Below are 25,916 nucleotides of genomic sequence, written 5' to 3'. Positions count from 1 at the left end.
AAATGTCGGGTGATTCTTGATTTTGTCCATCGCGAATTGATTGGATCATTGGATGGTTGTGGTTTGCTATTGCTGTGATGTCATGTGAGTGACAGGTTGTCCCGCCCTCAGCCCCTCACGCGAGTAAACACATCATCGGAGAGCAGATGTGCTGCAGAAGGGAGGGAAAGTTATTTTGATTAAAGATTACGAGGACACATGCATTTGAAAAAATATGATGTGCACGGATCAATTATTTATAATAATAATTGTGCAATATTCCATCAAAAATAAAAATTGTCCGTTTTGAATTCATGTTGACTTTCTCTCTTTTCTTTACAGAAAATAACAGTTGCAGAGTGCATTGAGACCCAGAGTAAAGCTATGACGATGCTCACATTGGAACAGCTCTCTTTCCTGCTGAAGTTTGCCCTCCAGAAGATGAAGCAGCCAGGTGTAAGTTTCATGACTTGATGGTCCTCCTTTAGCAGATCCAAGATTTAGTTTACATTAGAGAGTTATGCCTAGATCTAGTGCAAACGCAAAGGAATGGTGCAAAGTGGTAATACCTCCAAATGAAAGTAGTTTAAAATGAAAATATACATGTTGTGAATGTGATAATATGTTGATTGAGAATTGGCATCATCTGAAGTCCTCAAAGGGGTTGGCGTCATCTCTTCACAGGTGTTGGGTCATCTGAAATATTCGTAAGAGCCTGGATTCAAACTGAATATGGCGTAATCTCTAGTTAAAGAGATCCAGAAAAGCAAATAGAAAATAATTAGGATAGCTGCTGTTTATAACATTTAAAGCAAAATATAATCATGTGCATCTGATCAGTTTCAGTATAACTGGTGTACAAGGTTATGAGATGATTTGAAGGCTTGACTAAAGAGATATGTCTCTAACTCCTTTTGTGGACTATCCTAGGTACTACCAAAAGTCATTTCAAAAGGGTTTTGTGACCTTGAAGAGTGTGATGGGTTGTAGCGTGATAAAATATCAGTTAAACACACTGGAGCTAAACCATTTAGGGCTTTATAAGACTGTAGCAATACTTTATAATCAATACAAAACTTAATAGGTAACCAGTGGAGGTGATACAGTTTTCTTGATCTGGTAAGAACTCTTAGCAGCTACATTTTGGACTAACTGGAGTTTGTTTATTGAGGATGCAGGGCAGCCACCTAGTAATGCTTTACAGTAATCCAGTCTTAAGGTCTTGAATGCATGAACTAGATTTTCTGCATCAGAAACAGATAACATGTAACATGCGAAAAATTATTTTCAAAAGACAAATTGCTGTCTAATATAACACCCAGATCTTTAACTGTAGAGGATGAAGCAACAGTAGATCCTTCTAGATGCAAATTGTATTCTAAGGACTTCTGTGTTTAGTTTTTTTTGGTCCAATAAGTAATATCTCTGTCTTATCCAAATTTAATTGTGGAAAATGATTGGTCATCCAAAATGTTATATCTTTGACACAATCAATGAAAACGAATCCCATGTTTGAAAATAGCAGAGGGCCTTAAACAGACCCTTGCAGTACTCCATACTTTACTGGTGTTAAATAAGATAATTCCCTATTTACATAAACAACAAGGTTACGGTCAGACAGGTATGATCTAAACCACTTTAATGCCTGTCCATTATATCATTAAGTGATATAATGTTAATATAACCTGCTACTTGAACGATCAAAATCTAAATATGCTTTTTACTTTAAAATCTATATATAAGGTGACACAATAGAAATCCACATGATGAATCAGAGTTCATCATTAATGGCCGGTACACTAGAGACAGTGAACACGGTCATACACACGAAGACAAAACACCAACAGAGTAACACGCATGACTTAAACATACACTAAATAACAGAAAATGAAACACAGAACACCCCAATGTAGATTACTAATAACAAATAAATAAACTGAAAAATGATTTATTAAAAATATCATGTCATGCAGAGACTTCTGGGAATGTCCCTTTATTGTTTACCATAAACTATATACATTTTGCCGTATTTTAAATTAAAATGACAGATAATGCGATATTAAACCATTAAAAAGCACAAAGAAAACAAATGTCCTGCAGAAATCACCTAGCTAGATTCCCCACCCTATTTGTCTCCTACTTCTCCAATATGTTTGGAGTCTTAATGTCGTATCAGTCATATAGTATTACTACCTTGGCCTATAGTCTAAATGGCGTAGGTGGTGGAGGTGGTAAAGTGAAATATGATCTGCTCAATAGCAGTCATGCAAAGACACTGAGGGCATTATTGCACTTTAGACAAGATGTTTCTTAAAGGGACAGTTAATTTACTCGGATGTTGCTCTTTCTTCTGTGGAACACAAAAAATATATTTATGCTGATATTCTATCTATACAGATATCTATACAGTGAAAGTGAATGGGGACCAGAGGCTGTTAAGCTCCAAAAAAGATTTTATCAACAAAAAAAAGCACTATAGAAGCATCCAGCAAACGCTGTCAGAAGAATTCATGCACTACATTTCAGATCTTTTGAAACCATATGATAGCTTTTTTTTGTGAGAAAAATACTTTTTTTGTGTGTTTTTTTTAAGCAAACAAAATCATGCCTGATATCCATGGTCACCACTCACTTTCATTGTATAAAGAACAGCTTGGATATTCTGCTAAATATTTCTTTTTGTGTACGATGGAAGAAAGATAGTCATTCAGTTATCAAAAGACATTAGTAAATAATTTACAATTTTGGGTGAACTTCAATACTAAAATGTCTCTCTTTTCCCAGACGGAACCATTTCAGAAGCCAGTGTCATTGGAACAGCATCCTGATTATGCAGAGTATATATTTCATCCCATGGATCTCTGCACTTTAGAAAAGGTGAAAGTAAAGTATTTGATCCAGAAAAATTATTATTTTCAAATCTTAGGAATGTATATTATCTGGCATATTATGAAAGGGTTTAATTAGTGTGTTCACTTTTTGTTCCTATTCAGAATATCAAAAAGAAAATGTACGGCTCCACTGAGGCTTTCCTGGCTGATGTGAAATGGATTTTGCACAATTGTATAATTTATAATGGAGGTTGGTTGCTAACAGTTCCAGACAATTGTCAAATTAGTTTCTGCTGAGTGTTTATGTTATGTTAAAACTACGTTTCCGTCTGTTTTTTTTTCTTTCTTAGGCAACCATAAACTTACAGCAACGGCTAAAGTTATTGTGAAAATCTGCGAGCATGAAGTATGTATTGTAAATTATAAGAATTGGAAGCCGAAATATGCATATGCTTTGTTCAGTGCCAGTTTTTTAAACACCAATTACCTTTCAGATGAATGAGATCGAGGTCTGTCCAGAGTGCTATCTCTCTGCATGCCAGAAAAGGGACAACTGGTTTTGTGAACCATGTGTGAGTGTTTTACACTAAACAAAATGAAATTCCTTCTTCACATAGTAACCAGTGTGAGTTACCCATCTGTTCATGAAATATGTGTGTGCATCAGAGCAACCCCCACCCTCTGGTCTGGGCCAAGCTGAAGGGATTCCCATTTTGGCCTGCCAAAGCTCTTCGAGACAAAGATGGACAAGTGGATGCACGGTTCTTTGGGCAGCACGACAGGTGAGGAACAGTTGAACCATGTTATGACCATCCGCTATGTGGCAAAACGTCAATCAATAAGAGTTTTTATTCATAATCAGAAGTGAGCGTCAACACATCATAATTGCACGTTTTGATAGACCATCTGAATAACTGATTAATCTGATAAAAAAATAAAAATTTCCATAGAAATAGAAATTTGCAGCCCTACATTTCTCCAAAATCGTACTTCTGATATCTGTTTATTAAACAAATATGTTTTGATTGGGTATGATGGATATTGTGCTGCATTTCAATTTAGGTGCAGACAAAAAAAAAACTTGACATTTCACATAATTTATAGATATAATAATAACAGTTGTGGGTCAAGCGTAACTTCACTCTGTTTTATTTTATTCGTTTTAATATACAGGGCCTGGGTTCCTATTAACAACTGCTACCTCATGTCCAAAGAGATTCCCTTCTCTGTGAAAAAGACCAAGAGCATCTTCAACAGTGCCATGCAGGAGATGGAAGTGTATGTAGAAAACATCCGCAAAAAATTTGGAGTCTTCAATTACGCCCCATTCCGCACACCCTACACACCAGACAACCAGTTCCAGATGCTCCTGGACCCGGGAAATCCTGGCGCGGGCTCCATCAAACCTGAAAAACTCGAGAAAATCAAGTTCAGCTTTGATGTGACGGCATCTCCTAAGTTGCTCGTCGGCAAGAGCATGGTGTCCAGTGGGAGCGTAGGGGGTGGGACAGGAAGACGAATCTCATTGACGGATATGCCTCGTTCACCAATGAGCACTAACTCCTCTGCCCATACGGGATCTGATGGAGAACAGGAGACTGCAGAGAAAGGTCATGCTAGAGCAGCCCTGCCCCATTATAGCACTGGAGAGGAGTCACTGGATTGCACTGGTATATATACAATTGAAACATACACACTGCTGCGTTGCATATGTAAAGGTCTACTTGTCAAATATATTGAAAAGGTCTTTGAGGATATAGTAGAGATCTGAAGCAACCTGCCAAAACCTTGTACTTCTATAGTTGTAGACACATTGCGGTATATATAATTAAAGCTAATTTCTACTCTTACAGCATCGCCTGCCCCTCCTAGAGCAGGTCTCACAGGCAACACCTTAGAGAGCCCTAAACCCTTCCACTCACCAGCTCCCAGCACCCCGGGTAAACAGGAGAAGACCCCCACCACTGGCAGCATCCTCAACCTCAACCTTGGTAAACCTCCGTCAGCTGATTAATCTGTTGATTATTTCTCTGATTGTTTAATCTGATCAAAAAATAGACACATTTATTTTCTGAATTTACACTACCATTCAAAAATGTGGGGTTTCAAGGTTTTGAAAGAAGTTTTTATGCTCAACAAGGCTGCATTTATTTTGATAACAGTAAAAACAGTAATCTTTTGAATATTATTACATTTTAAAATAACAGTTTTCTATATTAAATATATTTTTAAAATGTGATTTTACTCCTGTGATGGCAAATCTGAAACCTTCAGTGTCACAAGATCCTTAAAGGGTTACTTCAGCGATTTAGCATTAAGCTTTGTATCAGTAAAAACCCTGTTGTATATTCAAATTATGGTACTTTCCCCCCTCATGTCCCCCTGAGACAAGAGAATTATGCACTTTATTTCTGGAAAAAATCCTCAGATGACGCAAATATCGTAATTTTGCATCATTGAGGATTTTTTGGCCAGAGGCTAGAGACTACAGCCAGTAGAAGGAGCTAGTTCCGCATGTTATTAACCTGCCCATAGGGGCGGGATCTCACTCACAGAATGTAAATGCTCACGGCCGCTCGGCTCGGGCATTCATAACGGAGCAATGCGGCGCAAAGTGAATGTTTCAACTTTTGAATGAATTCCTATGAAAGTTAAGCTTCCATAGGCATGAACTGAAAACGCGCCAGACTGGACACGCGCCGTGAATGACTGCCGCGCTTACCTCAGCTCTGCTCAGCTCTTACTTCGCTCTCGTGATGAATGAAATCTGACTCCTGCTGCGTCTGTGTCGTGACTTTCGTTCGGCTCACTCACACTTTATTGAAAAGACACGTTCAGTTTTTAATTGTAGTGTCGATTCTCTAACGAGATGATTTTATTACTATGAAAATCAAAACAACGGTGTGGGGGGGGGGGGTGTAATGGTGGGCAAGTGATAACCAGTGGCCGTGGCTTTGGGAGTGGCCTCGTAGGGCAGCGAAGCAAGTGCATTCTGTGAGTTGTTGTCTTTCATTCACATGAGACAAAAATACATTTTCTGCCTTTTCTCTGTCTAGAAGGCACCAAATTCAAAAATAATTTCACATTTCTACTACATAAATGACCCAGTTTAAATACACATTCATCTTCCCAGCGCTGAAGTACCCCTTTAAGAAATCGTTCTAATATGCTGATTTGCTGCTCAAGAAACATTTCTTATTATTATCAATTGCTGAAAACTGATGTGGTGTTTAATATTTTTGTGGAAACCATGATACATTTATTCCAAGATACGTTGATAAATAGCAAGTTTAAAAAACTGCCCACTGTGTTACATCACATTCTGCCCACTGTTCTCCAAACTGAAGGCTACAAATTGAAATATAAATGTATGTATTGGTCTTATTGTGGATAATTCATTGATAAATGTTATTCCAAAGACAATAATGCTTGGTCTTCCTAAATCATCCTAGATCTTATTTTTACAAGATATTTTGTACTTTGTACTAAAAATTGGCAAACACTCTCAAAAGCTTTAATTCAGCCCATATGCTTTTATATGCTCATAATGGTCTAGTGAGAGCCTTGTGATCTCTTTCAGATCGTAGTAAGGCCGAGATGGACCTGAAGGAGCTGAGTGAAAGTGTCCAGCAACAACAGCAGCAGGGGGCTCAGCCCTCCCTCACCTCCCCAAAGAGACAAATCAAAAGCCGTTTCCAACTCAACCTGGACAAGACCATAGAGAGCTGCAAAGCACAGCTGGGTGCGTTCAGAAACACAAAAGGTTCTGAAGCGTTCATGGAAACACCATTTCCACACTTTAAATTGATATAAAATTGCAGTGGCAACAGCTTACAGTGTTTTCTTCACATTGGTGCCATTCACACACCATTCAATAAAAAACATTTGACTTATTATGTCTATTTATTCTGTGTTAATTAGAGTATAGTTTTGCTTAACTCAATACACCTTTGGGAATATCTAAGTTTTTAGAATAGAACTTTTTGATTTCTCATTTTTTTATGAAATTGACCAAAAAAGATTTGTTGACTATTTAAATATTCCTGTTTTAGTCAGTTAGTTACGCTCTGGCAGTCGTTTATTTAACAAAGCTTTTTTTATGAAGAATTAATGGACATTATGTTTGTTCTGTCTCACAGGTATAGATGAAATATCTGAGGATGTGTGTAAAGGCGAAGAGCACAGCGATTCAGAGGAATCCGACAAGTCTGACTCCAGCGACAGTGAATACGGCAGCGACAATGAACAGAAATCCAAGAGTGGCCAAGACGACAAAAAAGCAGCCGATGATAAAAATGTGAAAGACCCACCCAAGAAAAAGTCAAAACCATCAGCTGCTGCTGGTGAGGAAAAAGACAGCAGCACAGAGTCCGCTGCTACAGCCAGTACAGCAACCAAAGGAGAAACCAGCCAAAAAAGCACCTCCAACCCTATAGCTAAAGACAAACCAGGTATGGACTCAGAGAAAGAACCTCCTGAGAAACTGAAAGCGGCTCAAGTATCCTCAGATTCCAGAGACAAACCCAAGAGCTCTGAGGAGGCCGGACAGCCGGCATCTGTGGATGTAGACATGGACTCAGATTCTGAGAGGGAGCTGGTCATTGACCTGGGGGAAGAGCAGGCAGGGAAGGAGAGGAAGAGGAACAGGAAAGATTCAGCCGCTGTCACCGCACTCAAAGAGCCCACAGCCTCCAAAACTGAAGGTCAGATTTCCTTTATGAATCACTGTTAAAAAAGCATAGGGCTGCCAACTGTTCAGTATAAGATGGAATCGCAGTGAATTTAAGACATCAAAGAAGCGTTCCGCATTAATCCCATTCTCCCGTATAGGCAGGAGTGTAGTGTAGGGCAGAGGTCTTCAACCCTGCTCCTGGGGATCCACTGTTCTGCAAAGTTTATTTCCAACCTGCTTTAGCTCACCTGCCTGTGTCATTGCCTTTTCAAGCAATCCTGAAAAACTCAATATGCTGTGGGTCCCGGGGATACGTACACTCACCTAAAGGATTATTAGGAACACCATACTAATACTGTGTTTGACCCCCTTTCGCCTTCAGAACTGCCTTAATTCTACGTGGCATTGATTCAACAAGGTGCTGAAAGCATTCTTTAGAAATGTTGGCCCATATTGATAGGATAGCATCTTGCAGTTGATGGAGATTTGTGAGATGCACATCCAGGGCACGAAGCTCCCGTTCCACCACATCCCAAAGATGCTCTATTGGGTTGAGATCTGGTGACTGTGGGGGCCATTTTAGTACAGTGAACTCATTGTCATGTTCAAGAAACCAATTTGAAATGATTCGAGCTTTGTGACATGGTGCATTATCCTGCTGGAAGTAGCCATCAGAGGATGGGTACATGGTGGTCATAAAGGGATGGACATGGTCAGAAACAATGCTCAGGTAGGCTGTGGCATTTAAATGATGCCCAATTGGCACTAAGGGGCCTATAGTGTGCCAAGAAAACATCCCCCACACCATTACACCACCACCACCAGCCTGCACAGTGGTAACAAGGCATGATGGATCCATGTTCTCATTCTGTTTACGCCAAATTCTGACTCTACCATCTGAATGTCTCAACAGAAATCGAGACTCATCAGACCATTTTTCCAGTCTTCAACTGTCCAATTTTAGTGAGCTTGTGCAAATTGTAACCTCTTTTTCCTATTTGTAGTAGAGATGAGTGGTACCCGGTGGGGTCTTCTGCTGTTGTAGCCCATCCGCCTCAAGGTTGTGCGTGTTGTGGCTTCACAAATGCTTTGCTGCATACCTCGGTTGTAACGAGTGGTTATTTCAGTCAAAGTTGCTCTTCAATCAGCTTGAATCAGTCGGCCCATTCTCCTCTGACCTCTAGCATCAACAAGGCATTTTCGCCCACAGGACTGCCGCATACTGGATGTTTTTCCCTTTTCACACCATTCTTTGTAAACCCTAGAAATAGTTGTGCGTGAAAATCCCAGTAACTGAGCAGATAATGAAATACTCAGACCGGCCTGTCTGGCACCAACAACCATGTCACGCTCAAAATTGCTTAAATCACCTTTCTTTCCCATTCTGACATTCAGTTTGGAGTTCAGGAGATTGTCTTGACCAGGACCACACCCCTAAATGCATTGAAGCAACTGCCATGTGATTGGTTGATTAGATAATTGCATTAATGAGAAATTGAACAGGTGTTCCTAATAATCCTTTAGGGGAGTGTATATCAATGGCCGTTCGTGGAAGGCTTTAAAGTTGGCATGAAAGTTGCAATAGTCTTTTCTGTGAAATGGCTTTTTGAACAAACCCTGCTGAAAATCCAAAATTGCTGTTCAGCAGCATATGGAGGGGAATTTTGTTTAATTAAAGATTACAAAGACACATGAATTAAAAAATTAATTAATAACAATGTGCATGGATAAATAGTTTATAATAAATACGGCAATATTCTAGTTAAAAAAATAAGAATACTCCATTTTGATTTCATGGTGACTTCATGGTAACCGTGGACCTCATTATTGTTGTTGTTGTTTTTTAAATCACAAAATTATCAAAAATGTCTCAAGCACATGAGCGTATACTTATAAGTTCTCTGTAACATGAAAAATATGCATTTTCATTCATACATGGTTGCAACATTTTAGTTCTAATTTTTAAATGCCATTGTTTAAAAATGCTTTACTGACATGTCTCAGAGACATTCAGTTGTTTACATATAATATATCAATCTTTTTAGGAGCAAAACAAAGGCAAATAAACTGAAATGACACTTTGTGGTACAGTACAAATATTTCAAGTGTCCCCTATTTTCCTATAAAGATAACTTAGATTCAGGCACGTGCAGGGGGGGGGGGGGGGCTTTGGGTGCTCGAGCCCCTGCCCTTTTTCAAAATGAATCAAAAGTGCCCCTCTCAGACAAATATCAATGATAATATCGTGGTCAATAAAACGAAATAAATGTAATTATTATAACATGACAATGTACAATGGTAACGAACGGCTCAAAAGTCGGACAATTTCTGTTGAGGCGTTGCCGTAACGCGTTGCTATGGGTCGCGTGCGTTTTGATTGACAGCTGATTTTCCTCTGTTCGGAAGCGGCTCTCGAGCCAAATATGGTCCTTTCAGAGAGTGTGTGGCCTTACGGGAAAAAAGTAAACCAATATTTTTTTTGCATCCATAATCAGAGCTAATGTGTTGATTTAATTACAAATCTATATATTATATATTTTAAAGTATTACACAATTCACCAATGCCCGTTTGTCATGTATATACACCAACCAATCGTGATCTGGCAAAGCAAGTTCAAATTCCATTGGGCGATGTGAAACGGTAATTTTATGTTCTTATTCCGAAATCGGTTGAAAATGACACGGACAGACGAACTAACGTTTGTGGAACGACTTCCTGCGATTTGTCTCATTTTATAAATTGCATCACTGACAAAATGGATTTTAACAAACAAATCCCTGCACAAAACCATGCAGCAGCAGCAAAAGTCGCATTAATGGTAAGTGTTAAATTCACTTGTATTTATGTATATTGATACACCGTTTACTATTTCATGAAACTATCAAAGTTAACAAACCCCACGTGCCACCGGCACCTATACAGGCCTATTATGTGAAGTGTAGGCAGGCGAAATGGTTACGTGAAAGGACTTTATTATATTACCATTTTTGAATATTATGCAGCATTATGAAAGTCTCTTATGTTCATCAAGCCTGCATTTATTTGATAAAAAACAGCAATATTGTGAAATATTATTAAAATAATGGTTTTCTATTTTAAAATAATTTAAAATATAGTTTATTCCTGTGATCACAGCTGTATTTTCAGCATCATTACTCCACTCTTCAGTGTCACATGATCATTCAGAAATCATTCTAATATGAGGATTTAATGTCAATGATGGAAACTGTGATACTATTTTCAAGATTCTTTTATTAATAAAAAGTTAAAAAGAACATAATGTAATAAAATTGCACAATATTAGGCTACTGTTTTTTTTCTGTATTTTTGATTAAATAAATGCAGGCTTGATGAGCATAAGGATATATATATATATATATATATATATATATATATATATATATATATATATATATATATATATATATATATATATATATATATATATATATATATATATATATATATATATATATATATATATATATATATATATATATATATTGCCCATTTTTTACATTTGAGCCCCTGCCCCTGAAGAACTCTCTGCACGGCCCTGCTTAGATTAGCCTTTATTTCTCTTTGCTAAAGTTGGCAACCCAATAGAGCAGTTAATAATAATACTATTAACCCAACTTCTTTAAATCAAGATAAAACTTCTAGAAACGTCTATTACACCTTAACATTTGCCATTAGACAAGTTTCCGGTGTCTAGTGATTTTTTTCCCACATTGAATCAGTCAACAAAATCACAGCCCGTCAGATCACACAACCTGTCGAATACTACATGTTTTATCTCAATAACCCCAATATTATCAGACACTCACAAAATAAACAAATCAATTGACATCGGCAAGCGAAAACTTTTTTAACGTGAATTTAGCATTCATTCATGGCATATTTGTCTATTTATTACACGGCTTTCTTAAATACTTGATGTGGATTGGTCAATCGGGCCATTTAGCTGTCTGATGCACGCTCGTATCATACCGCGGACGCGCGCTTTCGTTTCATACGAACGCAAACTTACTTGACGCCATCTTGTTGTCACAGTGTCAGTTTTCGATTGAAGTAAAAAATATATTAATAGTATTAATAGGGTTCGTCTGGTTGCTAAGCCGAATGTGGTGTGCGTTGTAGTAAACGTTGTCGTTGCTGACGTCTTAAGATAATAAGCAGGTAAGATTGTAAAATAATTTCACCTCAAATCTATTTTTCATGTCCATGTATTTATTTATTTGCTGAGTAGCCGTGTAATAAGTGATAATGTATAGTTCTTATATCTAGATATCAGTCTAAGATGACTGCCATATTTATCTTCACCAAATAAATTACTGAGTGAGTACACATTTAACATATAACTATGTGAACCACTGTAAGTGGGGGATAAGCCGTTTAAATGGACAAAAACAGAAACTAATTAACACGCAAATTTCTTGTTGAAAAATTATGTTTCACAAAGAAGAAACTATTTAGTCATTTATTGCTTCACAGTTTATAGTGTCACCCTGGTTATGAATTAAGGTAAATTAAATTAAATTAAGCTGTTCTCTGTCTTATTTTAGAATCATTATTGAGATACTATTATAGTTTTTATTCATATTTTGAATTACTTTTTTATATATATATTTTCCATTTCCAAGTTTTAGTAATTTTGTGTTTTTGTCATTTTTATTGGGTTTTTTTGTTTGTTTTTTAAATATGACAATATTTTGAATTACTTTTTGTTTTTATATTTTCCTTTGTTTTTTAGTTTTTTGTGTGTTTTAATAATTTATATATTTTTATTATATATATATATATATATATATATATATATATATATATATATATATATATATATATATATATATATATATATATATATATATATATTTATTATTATTATTATTATTATTATTATTATTATTTTTTATTTTTTTTTATTTTTTTTTTCCATTATCATTTATTTCCAGTAATGAAAATGTTAGTAATGTTTTAGTTTACTATAATAACCCTGTCTCATGCTCTCATATTTTTGTTTGACTGCAGGTAAAGCCACTGCAATTTCAAGCACTCTCACCCAACCTCAGAACTCAGCGGCCCTTTCCTCCTCCCCAACTATTAAAGACCCATCTCAGTCCCCAATGTCCGTCCCGCTTAATATAATACCCCTCACAGCTGCTCCGACCAGCAACGCTCTGACCTCCTCCACCCTCCCCATCACCACTCCCTCCACCACCAACAGTTCCTCACCCATCTCCACCAGCACAATAAAGAAACAGCGTCCCTTACTGCCCAGAGAGACCGTACCCGTGGTGCAGCGGGCCGTCGTGTGGAACCCCACTACCAAGTTTCAAACATCCTCTCAAAAGTGGCACATGCAGAAGGTGCATAGGCAGCAGCAGGGCCAAACGCAACCTGCCACGCAGGCTCAGGTGTTAACGCAGGTGCAGCACAGTCAACAGCCACAGCAGCAAGCGCAGGTCTCCTCATCCTCGTCCGGACAACAGCCTTCATCCAGCACCAGATACCAAACACGACAGGCTGTGAAAGGTATTCAGTTCAATACGTTTTATTGAAGAAGTAACTTACTATAAATGTGTATTTATATACACTACTGTTAAAATTTTTTAGAAATAGTAAGATTTAAATGTTTTTAAAAGCAGTCTCTTCTGCTCACCAATGATGCATTTATTTGATCCACCAAAATACAGCAAAAACAGTTATATTGTGAAATATTTTTACAATTTAAAATAACAATTTTCTATTTGAATATATTTTAAAATGAAATTTATTCATGTGAATTTTCAGCATCATTACTCAAGTCTTCAGTGTCACACAATCCTTCAAAAATCATTCTAACAAGCTGATTTGCTGCTCAAGAAACATTATTAGCAATGTTGACAACAATTTATCTAAAATGGAAAGCAAGATAAATCCTGTTCTTTTGAGCTTTCTATTCATCAAAGATTCATCAAATTTTTCAACATTGATATTTATAATAAAATGTTTCTTGAGCACCAAATCAGCATATTAGAATTATTTCTGAAGGATCATGTGACACTGGAGACTGATGCTGAAAATTTAGCTTTACCAACATAGGAATACATTGCATTTTTAAATAAATTCTAATAAAAAATTTTTTTTAAAAAGTTATTTTGAATGGTTAAATACTTCACAATATTATTGTTTTTGCTGTATTTTGGATACAATAAATGCAGCCTTGGTCAGCAGAAAAGACTTCTTTTAAAAACATAAAAAATCGTACAAATTTAAAACTTGAATAGTAGTGTATATTTAAAACTGCTGTCCGTAACTTTCTAGGTGTTCAAGATTTACATAATGAGAATGTACAACATGAAGTGCTGTTCATGTGAATATAAATGCGAAAAATGCTATATATTTTATATCTCATTATGAAAACATTGTGTTACATTTGTTGGTGTGTTTAAATCCAGCTGTGCAGCAGAAAGACCCCCCACACAATACCTCCACCTCTGCAGTCACCTTGGTGACCAGCACACCGGTAACGGCCACCATGATGGCAGGAGTCACTGTCAGCTCTTCCTCTTCATCATCAACTTCCACCACCGGAGACTTCCAGATCCCCACCACATCTGCAGATGTAGCGGCAGACATAGCCAAGTACACTAACAAAGTGAGATTGCTGATAGAAATTGGGGTTGAAAAACAACATCTTTCAACCCTCTTCAATGCGAGTAAATCACTCGCATATGCGACTAAATCTTCACTTTGGGCGATTAAATAATGTCTGTCATTAGCCATTGGCTAATAAATTCTTAGATTTTACTCTCCACTGTTAGAGGCTAAGTATAAATTTAGCATATATACAGTGAGGAAAATAAGTATTTGAGCACCCTGCTATTTTGCAAGTTCTCCCACTTAGAAATCATGGAGGGGTCTGAAATTGTCATCGTAGGTGCATGTCCACTGTGAGAGACATAATCTATAAAAAAAAATCCAGAAATCACAATGTATGATTTTTTAACTATTTATTTGTATGATACAGCTGCAAATAAGTATTTGAACACCTGAGATAATATTATCAATGTTAATATTTGGGACAGTAGCCTTTGTTTGCAATTACAGAGGTCAAACATTTCCTGTAGTTTTTCACCAGGTTTGCACACACTGCAGGAGGGATTTTGGCCCACTCCTCCACACAGATCTTCTCTAGATCAGTCAGGTTTCTGGCCTGCCGCTGAGAAACACGGAGTTTAAGCTCCCTCCAAAGATTCTCTATTGGGTTTAGGTCTGGAGACTGGCTAGGCCACGCCATAACCTTGATATGCTTCTTACAGAGCCACTCCTTGGTTGTCCTGGCTGTGTGCTTCGGGTCATTGTCATGATGGAAGACCCAGCCTCGACCCATCTTCAATGCTCTAACTGAGGGAAGGAGGTTGTTCCACAAAATCTCGCAATACATGGCCCCGGTCATCCTCTCCTTAATACAGTGCAGTCGCCCTGTCCCATGTGCAGAAAAACACCCCAAAGCATGATGCTACCACCCCCATGCTTCACAGCAGGGATGGTGTTCTTGGGATGGTACTCATCATTTTTCTTCCTCCTAACACGTTTAGTGGAATTATGACCAAAAAGTTCTATTTTGGTCTCATCTGACCACATGACTTTCTCCCATGACTCCTCTGGATCATCCAAATGGTCATTGGCAAACTTAAGACGGGCCTGAACATGTGCTGGTTTAAGCAGGGGAATCTTCCATGCCATGCATGATTTCAAACCATGACGTTTTAGTGTATTACCAACAGTAACCTTGGAAACGGTGGTCCCAGCTCTTTTCAGGTCATTGACCAGCTCCTCCCGTGTAGTTCTGGGCTGATTTCTCACCTTTCTTAGGATCATTGAGACCCCACGAGGTGAGATCTTGCATGGAGCCCCAGTCCGAGGGAGATTGACAGTCATGTTTAGCTTCTTCCATTTTCTAATGATTGCTCCAACAGTGGACCTTTTTTCACCAGCTTGGCAATTTTCCCCGTAGCCCTTTCCAGCCTTGTGGAGGTGTACAATTTTGTCTCTAGTGTCTTTGGACAGCTCTTTGGTCTTGGCCATGTTAGTAGTTGGATTCTTACTGATTGTATGGGGTGGACAGGTGTCTTTATGCAGCTAACGACCTCAAACAGGTGCATCTAATTTAGGATAATAAATGGAGTGGAGGTGGACATTTTAAAGGCAGACTAATGCTGCGTTCACACCAAACGCGAATTGAGCGTCAAAATCGCGTCTACCGCGTCTAGTTTCACTTGACTAGTTTTCCGCAGAGAATTGGACGCGCGTAGAAATCGAGCGTTTGAAGCGAAATTGACGCGCGTTCAAGGCACTCCAGGAGAAATATGTCATAAAACACCACTCTGCCTCTTTTCATTTTCATTAAACATATATATTAAGCATTAATAGCCACACAAATGTGGTCCAGGCAACTCCTACATTATCTTCACTACATGTATATTTAAATATCCTTAAAATATAAAGTTATGAAACCTCTCTTTGCCCTCAGTCAAAACGATTTGGCAGACAACAAATTATAGATTCATGAGAGCAAAGCTCGGCCGTTAGATCTACACAAAACGAACCACTACAGGACATCAGAGCCAGCGGCAGACGCCAGAAGGACTGGCAGAGGAAAGGCTGCCTTCGCCGGGGTTATGAGCAGTGATTGCCCGGTGATCGCCTGGATCTCACAACTCCAAAAACACAAGATAATTTTTTTAAAATAGGCGCTCTCTAAATTCTCCAGATTTGAGCTTTAAACAACTACATTCCCACCTGAAAAAGTCTTAAAACTACATTTTGTGACACAATAGTACTATTTTTAATTTATGCAGGGTTTCTCATACACGTCACTTTACCACGTGACAGCAGCAAGCAGGCTCCTGATTGGTTAACGCGGCGCGAATTGACGCCAAAGTTCAAAATTTTCAACTCGGGCGTCAGACGCGAATTTGCTTCAAACGCTGAATGCACAAAAGCACCATTCGCGTGTAACGCGCGTATCGCGCAAGACGCTCAATTCGCGTCCAATTCGCGCCATTCGCGCGAACTGGACGCACGAATGAGGCGGATTCGCGTCCTTCGCGCCGCGCGAAACGCGCCTTCCGCAACGCGAGACCTCCAGACGCGCGTCAACGCGCCTTTCCATTGACTTAACATTGAAATCACTCGCGCCAGACGCTCTATTCGCGTTTGGTGTGAACGCAGCATAACAGGTCTTTGAGGGTCAGAATTCTAGCTGATAGACAGGTGTTCAAATACTTATTTGCAGCTGTATCATACAAATAAATAGTTAAAAAATCATACATTGTGATTTTTTTTAGATTATGTCTCACAGTGGACATGCACCTACGATGACAATTTCAGACCCCTCCATGATTTCTAAGTGGGAGAACTTGCAAAATAGCAGGGTGTCCAAATACTTATTTTCCTCACTGTATATTTTCGTTTAGCTTCCAGGTCAAAATAACGTAGTTTATTTGGAATTATTATGCTTTTAAGAAAAAGCACACGATATGCTGGTTTCTCCGGTAGTGGGTGGAACTAATGCGCAAACGGCAATCTCATTGACTGGCTCTCGTCTGTTACTGTCCATGTTTTGATTTCAGCAAATCAGTTTGAGGGAACGCTGACAACATGATTCATATTCATAAACCCAACAGCTCATCAAATTATATGTATGTGTGTGTATAACAAAAGTAGTAACAAGTAGAGCTGGGTAAAAAATATAGATTTCTCGATTTTAATCGATTCTCACTTTTACAAAACAATATCGATTCTTAAATCCCAAGAATCGATTAGTCTATTTTTTTTTTTTGCGAAATTCTAAAACATTAATACCATTTTGGCGCTGTGGCGTGAGACCGCTCTGCCGCAGCTCAGCTGAGTTAAAGAGCACCTATCATGAGGAGTATTTTTTATTCAATACTTCCTCAAAATGGGCAGTTATAGCCTAATCATGAGCGATTGAGTCTCTTATGTGTTGTTTTCAATTCATACTGGCAGCCGGAGGGCGCTCTGTGCACATGGAGTTCATGTATGGTACAGACAGACGAAGAAGAACCATGTGCCATAATAGAAGTCCATAATAAAAGCTTCCTGAGATCGCGAAACATACATTTGACGACTAATAAACACACAATCGCGACGATGTATGGTTTGTCTTCAAGCCACTTAGTCTTCAAATGCTCATCCTTGGGCAGATGAAAGAAGTTTGCTTTTGAGTGGCACTTCAGAACACAGCGTCTCGTCGCCATGATGTTTTCTAGTTTTCACTGGCGTCTCGTCTCCATGATGTTTTCTAGTTTTCACTGGCGTCTTGGAGCGCAATAAGTGGGCGTATCGTATTCAAATAACTTGACAAGTTGACGTCATCTAGTCAGAGAAAAAGCTTCGGTCTTCTAACGATTCTTAAAAATGACTCCGAGTCGACTCTTACTTTTGAAAGAAAATAAATATATATACGGTGCACTGTCATATTTCAAGCTATCACAGGATGTTTTTGTTCACTTAGATCTATGTTACACACTACATGAAAGGTACATTTCAAAATTCCATGATAGGTGCTCTTTAAGAGAACCTGCAGCGCGGAGCAAACATGAACAGATCTTCTCTTTCACCTTAATACCAGTAACAGCGCGAAATAAGCACGAATGAGCTTCTGAAAGTGTGGTAAAAGATACAGGACAACTTACCGAAATCCGTATCATGTCACATAGAATCGCTCAATCAGTGTTTCAACCGCAGAAAGATGTAAGTAAAACGGCTTACAAGTAAACAATATCACATAACGTCAGTTACCTCAGAAAAACCATATCCAGTGTCCATAAACTCGTTAGTCAGCTAGAAAAATTTACTCTAGAGAGGAGCATTTTGCTAATTAAATGCACCACATTACATAGGATATTCATTGTCAATGTTCTTCAATATTTAATAAATCTGGCAAGTTTTTATGCCACCCTTTAAATGTTTATATTTAAAAAAAAGGAATTGGAGTAGAATTATGATTATGTAATTGTAAAGTTAATATTATAACTTTATTATTATATTTTAAAAAAAACACAATTTAGTGTCATTTAAGTGTTTGCATACAAATCAGTTAATTTTTACCTTCAATATTAGTAGGCTAATGTAGTATCAACTGACTCCCATAGTTTACAACATTAGTTAGAAATTAGTTTTCCTTGAGAACATTTTCCATGTATTATACCTGATACGATATTGAATTGAATCGAAAATAATCGAAAATCGAATCGAAAGCTTGTGAATCGAATTCGAATTGTGAAATTTGTGTCAATACCCAGCCCTAGTAACAAGTAAACAAAAAGATTTACTAGCCAATTGGTGATTCTATTGCCACCTTGCACACTGTGCGTAGAGGGTTGTCTTTAGTTGAAAACCATTTTAATTGGTCCATAAATGTAATTGTTTATGTGTTTGTGTAACTGATTGTTTTTAAACTATTAATAGATCATGGATGCAATTAAAGGGACGATGACTGAGATATATAATGATCTTTCTAAGAGTACGTCGGGAAACACAATAGCTGAGGTTTGTATTAAAGTAAATCTGGAGAAGAGCTAAGCACAATTGGTGAATTATTTAACAACTTCAGAATATGAATAAAACAGTCTTTCTACCCTGTTACAGATTAGACGGTTGCGAATTGAAATTGAAAAGCTGCAGTGGCTACATCAACAAGAGTTATCGGAGATGAAGCACAATTTAGGTATGTAATTTTCTCATACACTCTTAATAATGAGGAACCTCTTCCACCCATGGAAACTTTCCATTCCACAAAAGGTTCTTTATAGTGGAAAAGTGTTTAGATTTTCTTTTTCCTTTTAAGAACTGTTCAATTAAATGTTCTTTGAGGAAACAAAAAGGACATTGCTGCAAAAACCAGTTTGGAAACTTTATTTAAAAATTTATGTTTAAATGTTTATTTAATTGGGTATGCACCAATGATACAATTCGGCGGGACTTTTATTATGACAGTCGCCGGCGCCATTTCCGCTTTTCCGGTCATGAGTATGAGGTAACGCAGCTCTATTGATCATATTAGATACATCTTAGTGTGTTGAAAATTATGTTATGACGTTACTCTGTGCGTTCGCTCGGCGGCTGCTATGATGACACTTGTTCACACTGCATTGAGAGTAAAGCGTTTCTGCAAAATAAAACTGGAAACAGAGGGGAATGCAGAAATGAAGCCATTGACAGGCGACTCCCTCACACGTCCCGGTTCCTTGGTTAAAATAACAATTTCTCACGATTTACAAATAGTTGGAAACATTTGGGATATTGTAAGTACTCAACTGAACAAAATATATAACACTGGCCTAGTGGTTTTTGGATATTTTACTGAAAATGTTTTACACAGTGCACCTTTTAATCAATTGCCCAACACTAATAAATATATATGAGCATGCACATGTCCTTGTTTAATGTCTTCTTAGCGAAGAATTTAAAGTCTGTAATATTGATATGGTACCAATGTACTCAGAGCTAACTATGGCAGAGATGAGGCAGAGTCTGGAGCAGGAGCGAGAGCGAATCGTGACCGAGGTCAAAAAGCAGATGGAGGTGGAAAAACAGCAGGCCGTGGATGAAACAAAAAAGAAGCAGTGGTGTGCAAACTGCAGAAAGGAGGCTATTTTCTACTGTTGCTGGAACACCAGCTACTGCGACTATCCCTGCCAACAAGCACACTGGCCTGAACACATGAAATCATGCACACAGTCTGGTAAGACATAGTATGGGGCTAGGAACTCCAACTCCAACAGACTTATTGAACTATACATATACTACAAAATTATCATAATTTACTAGTGTAACTATGTTTATGTCTGTCGGGTCATATAGTATAAATTACCTGATAAATATACACTACCATTCAAAATTAAGATTTTTAAATGTTTTGAAAGAAGTCTTTTATGCTCACCACACTTACATTTATTTGATCAAAAAAACTGTAACATGTTCATTTTGTGATTCATTTTTTTTCCATAATTTTAATGTTAAAAATATTTAATGCAGCATCCGTTTTTTCCTGGCATCCTTTGGCTAGCGTTACATTATATGATCAGGCTCCAAATGCTTTTAAACTATTCAAGCGCGATAAGATGCTAAAGAGAACTCAAAGATATACGACATGTCGTGGCCACGAGATCCTACATGTTTTTTTCATGGCCACGAGTTATACATAAACAAACCTGCGAGACTATAGCAACCTGGGATTATCAGAAATGTATATTATAAATAAATAAATATTTAATTTTAAATTAAGAATGGCAAAAAAGTCCAGAATTAATAAATTATTATATTAACCTACTATTACATCATATTATAGGTATTTTGCACGATGTTGGCTATAGACAACATTCGAATGGAGTTTGTTATTATCAATAAATGTTAAAAGAATAAGAACTTAAAATAATATAGGCCTACAAGAAAAAAAATTATCTATCCCATCCCACGGTCTTTTAAAGCTACTCACTGATCTTTTCTTTGTTTATTTAATATTTGTATAAGATTATTATAATAATAATTATTATTATTGGTTATTTTTTATTCATTTTGTATTTGTTTTATTTTTTTAATTCATTTAATGTATCTCTTTACTTAATTAACGTTCTGTATATTATGTTATTTATGTTTTGTAAGTACTGTAAATGACCGTTCATGCCAATAAACTTTTGACTTTATGACTGTATTTCTTTAGGCTTATGCTACGCCAGTATGTGACAATAGATGAGCGCCATTTAAAAATGTAGTATAGACTCGTGCCTGTGATAGCATTCAAATGAATTTTGAAAAATTGTTATTAGCCTAATAATAGGCTGTGTGTTAAAAGCGCATATAAGTTACAAAAAAGGAGAGGAAAAAAGACCAAAAGTCTTTTAAATCCATTCACTGATATGTAGGCTATCTTACTTTTGTTTAATATTTGTATATAGGCTATTTATTTTATTATCCGGTTAATCTCATTTACTAATAGGCCTGCTTACCTAGCCTATGTTTTGTAAATATTGTAAATGTTCCCTGTTAATCTATTTAATTTTATCTCGGCTACTAATTAATAGACTATAGAGGTCTATGTAATAATAATAATAATATAAAAATATTTATTAAAAAAGACACGATCAGTAAAGGCTGTGGGATAGGATGGATAAAAATATTTTCTTGTAGATCTATATTATTTTATGTTCTTAAACAATCTTTTATCATTTATTGATAATAGCAAACTTCATTTGAATGCTGTCTATAGGCAACATCGCACAATATATTTTAATATAATAGTAGTATAGTTAATATAATAGTTTCTTAATTCTGCTTTTTTTGTCATCCTTAATTCAAAATAAAAAAAATTATTTATTAATAATATAATTTCTGATAATCGAGGTTTGTTTACGCATTAAACTCGTGGCCACAAGAAATAAATGTCGTTCCCTCAACATAACAATTCGACATACACTATATTGCCAAAAGTTTTGGGACGCCTGCCTTTACATGCACATGAACTTTAATGACATCCCATTCTTAATCCGTAGGGTTTAATACAGAGTTGGCCCAGCCTTTGCAGCTGTAACCGCTTTAACTCTTCTGGAAAGGCTTTCCACAAGGTTTAGGAGTGTGTTTATGGGAATTTTTGACCATTCTTCTAGAAGCACATTTGTGAGGTCAGGCACTGATGTTGGACGAGAAGGCCTGGCTCACAGTCTCCGCTCTAATTCATCCCAAAGATGTTCTATCAGGTTGAGGTCAGGACTCTGTGCAGGCCAGTAAAGTTCCTTCACACCAAACTCGCTCATCCATGTCTTTATGTATGGACCTCCTGAGAGCAACCCATTCTTTCAGAAAGTTTTGTAGAAGAAGTCTGCATGCCTAGGTGCTTGATTTTATACACCTTTGGCCATGGGAGTGATTGGAACACCTGAATCCAATGATTTGGAGGGGTGTCCCAATACCTTTGGCAATATAGTGTATTATCACGTTCCCCCGAGTTAATATGTCATGGCCACTACAAAACTAAGTGAACCGAACATGTCCCCACCTAGTCAACGTACAGGCACAATGTCTGTTAATCACACACACAGAAAGCGCGCCAGGACTACATTGAGCAGTGTTCCCACTCGTCCAGGAAAACCTGGAAAATGTCTGTAAAATGTTGTTGTCTTGGAAAAAAAAATTTTTTTTGTTTTTTCTTTAGCCGAGAACAAGGAGTTCATCACTGGCCCAAACAATTACATTAAACAAAACATTAAAATATTCCCAATATTGTTTTCAATTATATTGACACTGTAACGAGGGGGGGGGGGGGAGACTTGTCTTCTATTCCTGCCATAGTAAAATTGATAATGTCCTGGAAAAGTCCTAGAAAATGATCACTGAAAAAGAGTGGGAACCCCGATTGAGTTACACTTGAATGGACAGAAACACCAAATTTTGTCTGAATGCCCGTTATTGGCAGGTATCATCATAAGGACAAGTTTAAAACGTTTTAAATAACCGTAAAAAGTAGAAATGTATTGTGACAATATCTTTTCTGTTACTTTTGGTCAATTTAAAGCATATGTATGTGTCATACACGTATACACATATATACACACATAGATATGGATTAAATGACTGGTCTTATTAATAATTATATCAAATGACTTTGTGAATTTCAGCAACATCATCACAGCAAGAACAAGAGTCAGAAGGCAGCTCAGATGTTACTCCCAAAGCTCCTGGGCAGCCGAACAATGGACCCAACTCACCTAGAGAGACTGTATCTGCTACACCTGCAGACAAAGACAGTGAAGCGGATAAAGCTAAGGACAATGTCACTATCACAATGTCCTAGCTCACATGTACAAAACATACACTACAACAGCACTTACGTTTGTACAGGTGTACATAGATGTTGTCAAATTCTTCACTACAAAAACTCTTTTAACTAACGTTTGTCTTGCCTGATTGTGCTTTTGTATTTTTTTTCTGTTATGACTATGTCTGAATGTTCAAAAGGCCATCCAAACATTTCCTGCTGTAGGATTGAGAGGTTTGTCCGATTCTCTGTTGAGTTTGATTGTAAAAAGAATGACCAGTTTATTTCTTTTTCTTTTAAGTCTTGTGGGTATTTGGGCTCTGATAACCTTTGAGTTCATGTTTTTAATGTTGCCAAAATTATATTTATAATATTTCAAAACACTTGATTTGCAGGTATAATCTTAAAAGAATGAGTCACATCATTCACTTTAAAAATGGTTACAGCGACATGTTTTTTTTAATTTACAATTCCAAAAAATAGTACAGAATGTGGTTATTTTATTTTTTAGTATTTTTAAGAAGAGTACTGTGCTGTATTCATTGGAATATCTTATTTATGCTAATTTATCAAAAGAACATTTGGTTATATAAAACCTAAGAGACTACATTATATCTTGTCCATACCTCGCTAAGACGAGTTTAAAGACTGTTTCACAAATGATGACTACTTTATCCTGTTCGATTTCGTGTCTCCATGGAAAGGAGAAGGTTGAAACATGTTGCAAAACGGTATTATCACTAGATAAGAGTGAGCATTATAAATCTGAGGCTCTGTTTATTTGGTTTCCTGTAATATATCTTAAATGCCTTCAGTTTTTTGTGTTTGGCCCGTTCACCTGATCCTGTCGATCTGTAGGATCTCTCTTTTTATTTACGTTTACCTTTAACAGTTTAAACGTACGTTTACGTTTCACAGTTGCAAGTTAGTGTTAGACCAGTGATGAATGACAGATTTTGTCATGCCTATATTGTTGGTGTCAAAAAATTATTTGCCTTGAAGATGATAAATTACTTTTAGTAATTTATGGTTCTTTCCTGATCTTTCAAAAATACCTGAATAACTTTTATTATTGGTTTATTTAAATGAGGTTTTAATATCCTTGCCAGGACTGTAACTTCACACCAACACAGAAAGTACTTTTTTGTTGGGTTATAATTTTGCAAATAGCATTTATTTTGACGATGTATTCTCAATGTTTAAAGAACAACTTCTTATGAACCCATAACATACTGTATCTATGAACCACAAACAGAAACATTCCTCTATGTTATGCTATTAATAGTGCATAAATATGTTATTCCAAAACATGTACAGTAAAGGAGAGCAGTCAAGAAGAACAGATAGATGTTTACATATTGTATATAAATAAAGATCTGGTGGTCTAAATTGTAATTAATAGTTTTTGTATGGTGCAAGTGAATTAAAGAGAACACCTGATGTAAATGTTTCACATTGGAGTCATACTTTGATGAATGATTGACATTAACAATAGAAAAAAAGTGTACTGTAAAGTTCTGTTGACAACTATGTGCCGCTCCGTTGCTCTGATTGATTGTAGGTCTATCCAATTGAGTGCAGAGGCATTTTCTTTCCAGGTTTGGTTGAAACACGCCTCATAATCACAGCCCAATGGAGCAGTATCATAGTGTTCTCAGTATATTCTGACTAGAATCTGAGTACGACGACTTCAGGCTAGGAGACCACTGTAGGGTATGGAACCAAGGCAGAGCTGGAAACCATGGAAAAACTGCAACAAAGAGCTCAGAGAGTTTTTTTGAAGCCGTAGCATGAAGCTTAGAGAGTTCAGAATTGGCCTCCGTGGCCATGACAGGAAGCACAGAGAGTTTAATGGTGGCCTGTGAGATTGCAACAGAGCTGTTAGGGGGTACAGAAAGTTCAGAAACGGCCTCCGTGACTAACTGGAAGCACAGAGGGTTCAGAGGAGGCTTCCTTGGCCATTACTGGACTGGCAGAAGGTTCAGAGATGGCCCTCTTGGGCTTGACGAGACAGGTAGAGGGTTCAAGAGTGGACACTGCTGTCTCTGGAGGAGCTGTATGGGACGCCATCGCCTCGGGAGAAGTTGTGCTGTACAGAAAATAAGTCTAATATATATGAAAAAATAAAAAGACATAAGTAAAAGAAAAACATAGTTCATGATGAGTTAACTGCCCGGGTACAAAGATATGCCTTTAACTTAAGTTTAATGTATGGAAGATGGGGATCTCAGAGATAATCCATAGGTCCAGCCAGCAACTGCAAACACATGATCACCTCTTGATTTTAACCTTGATCTTGGATCGAACAGATTATTATTGTTTGTGGACCGCAGGTATCTGACTGGCATATTCAAGTTTAAAAGTTCAGACAGATAAGGTGGTGTCAGACTGTTTAGGGTTTTAAAAACGAACAGCAAAATTTTTAATTCAACTCCATAATGCATTGTCAAAAAATTAAGAGTCATTAAAATTTGAGTAAGATGTTCTCATTTACAAACCCCAGTTAAAAATCTGGCTGTAGCATTTTTAACTATTTGAAGCCATGACATATAGGACTGGGATTTTCCAACAAGAAATTACAATAATCCAAACAAGATAAGACAAAAG

The 25,916-nt window shown here is 37.2% G+C and overlaps 1 protein-coding gene across 6 annotated transcripts in view; it reads left to right on the top strand.

Annotated features, from left to right (window-relative positions):
* The window catches only part of zmynd8 (zinc finger, MYND-type containing 8), a 34,852-nt gene extending 10,090 nt beyond the window's left edge, over positions 1–24,762 (top strand). For 3 of the 6 annotated variants that reach the window (XM_079845227.1, XM_079845231.1, XM_079845229.1), the window contains 16 exons: positions 322–435; positions 2,764–2,856; positions 2,973–3,060; positions 3,161–3,216; positions 3,305–3,382; positions 3,477–3,592; positions 3,984–4,480; positions 4,664–4,801; positions 6,391–6,552; positions 6,950–7,513; positions 12,515–13,018; positions 13,924–14,123; positions 18,965–19,045; positions 19,145–19,223; positions 20,001–20,240; positions 23,170–24,762. In XM_079845227.1, coding sequence (XP_079701353.1) covers positions 322–435; positions 2,764–2,856; positions 2,973–3,060; positions 3,161–3,216; positions 3,305–3,382; positions 3,477–3,592; positions 3,984–4,480; positions 4,664–4,801; positions 6,391–6,552; positions 6,950–7,513; positions 12,515–13,018; positions 13,924–14,123; positions 18,965–19,045; positions 19,145–19,223; positions 20,001–20,240; positions 23,170–23,345 — 3,186 coding nt within the window. In that variant the 3' untranslated portion in view covers positions 23,346–24,762. Of the gene's footprint in view, positions 1–321; positions 436–2,763; positions 2,857–2,972; positions 3,061–3,160; positions 3,217–3,304; positions 3,383–3,476; positions 3,593–3,983; positions 4,481–4,663; positions 4,802–6,390; positions 6,574–6,949; positions 7,514–12,514; positions 13,019–13,923; positions 14,124–18,964; positions 19,046–19,144; positions 19,224–20,000; positions 20,241–23,169 lie in introns of all 6 variants that reach the window. The other 3 variants (XM_079845226.1, XM_079845230.1, XM_079845228.1) reach the window with 1 other exon arrangement.
* Positions 24,763–25,916: the final 1,154 nt, after the last annotated feature.

The sequence above is a fragment of the Gobio gobio genome (genome assembly GCF_949357685.1).
Source record: "Gobio gobio genome assembly, chromosome: 19".
In the NCBI taxonomy this organism is placed as follows: Eukaryota; Metazoa; Chordata; class Actinopteri; order Cypriniformes; family Gobionidae; genus Gobio; species Gobio gobio.
Note: the sequence above shows the minus strand (reverse complement) of the source record. Positions and strands in the feature narration are given on the sequence as shown.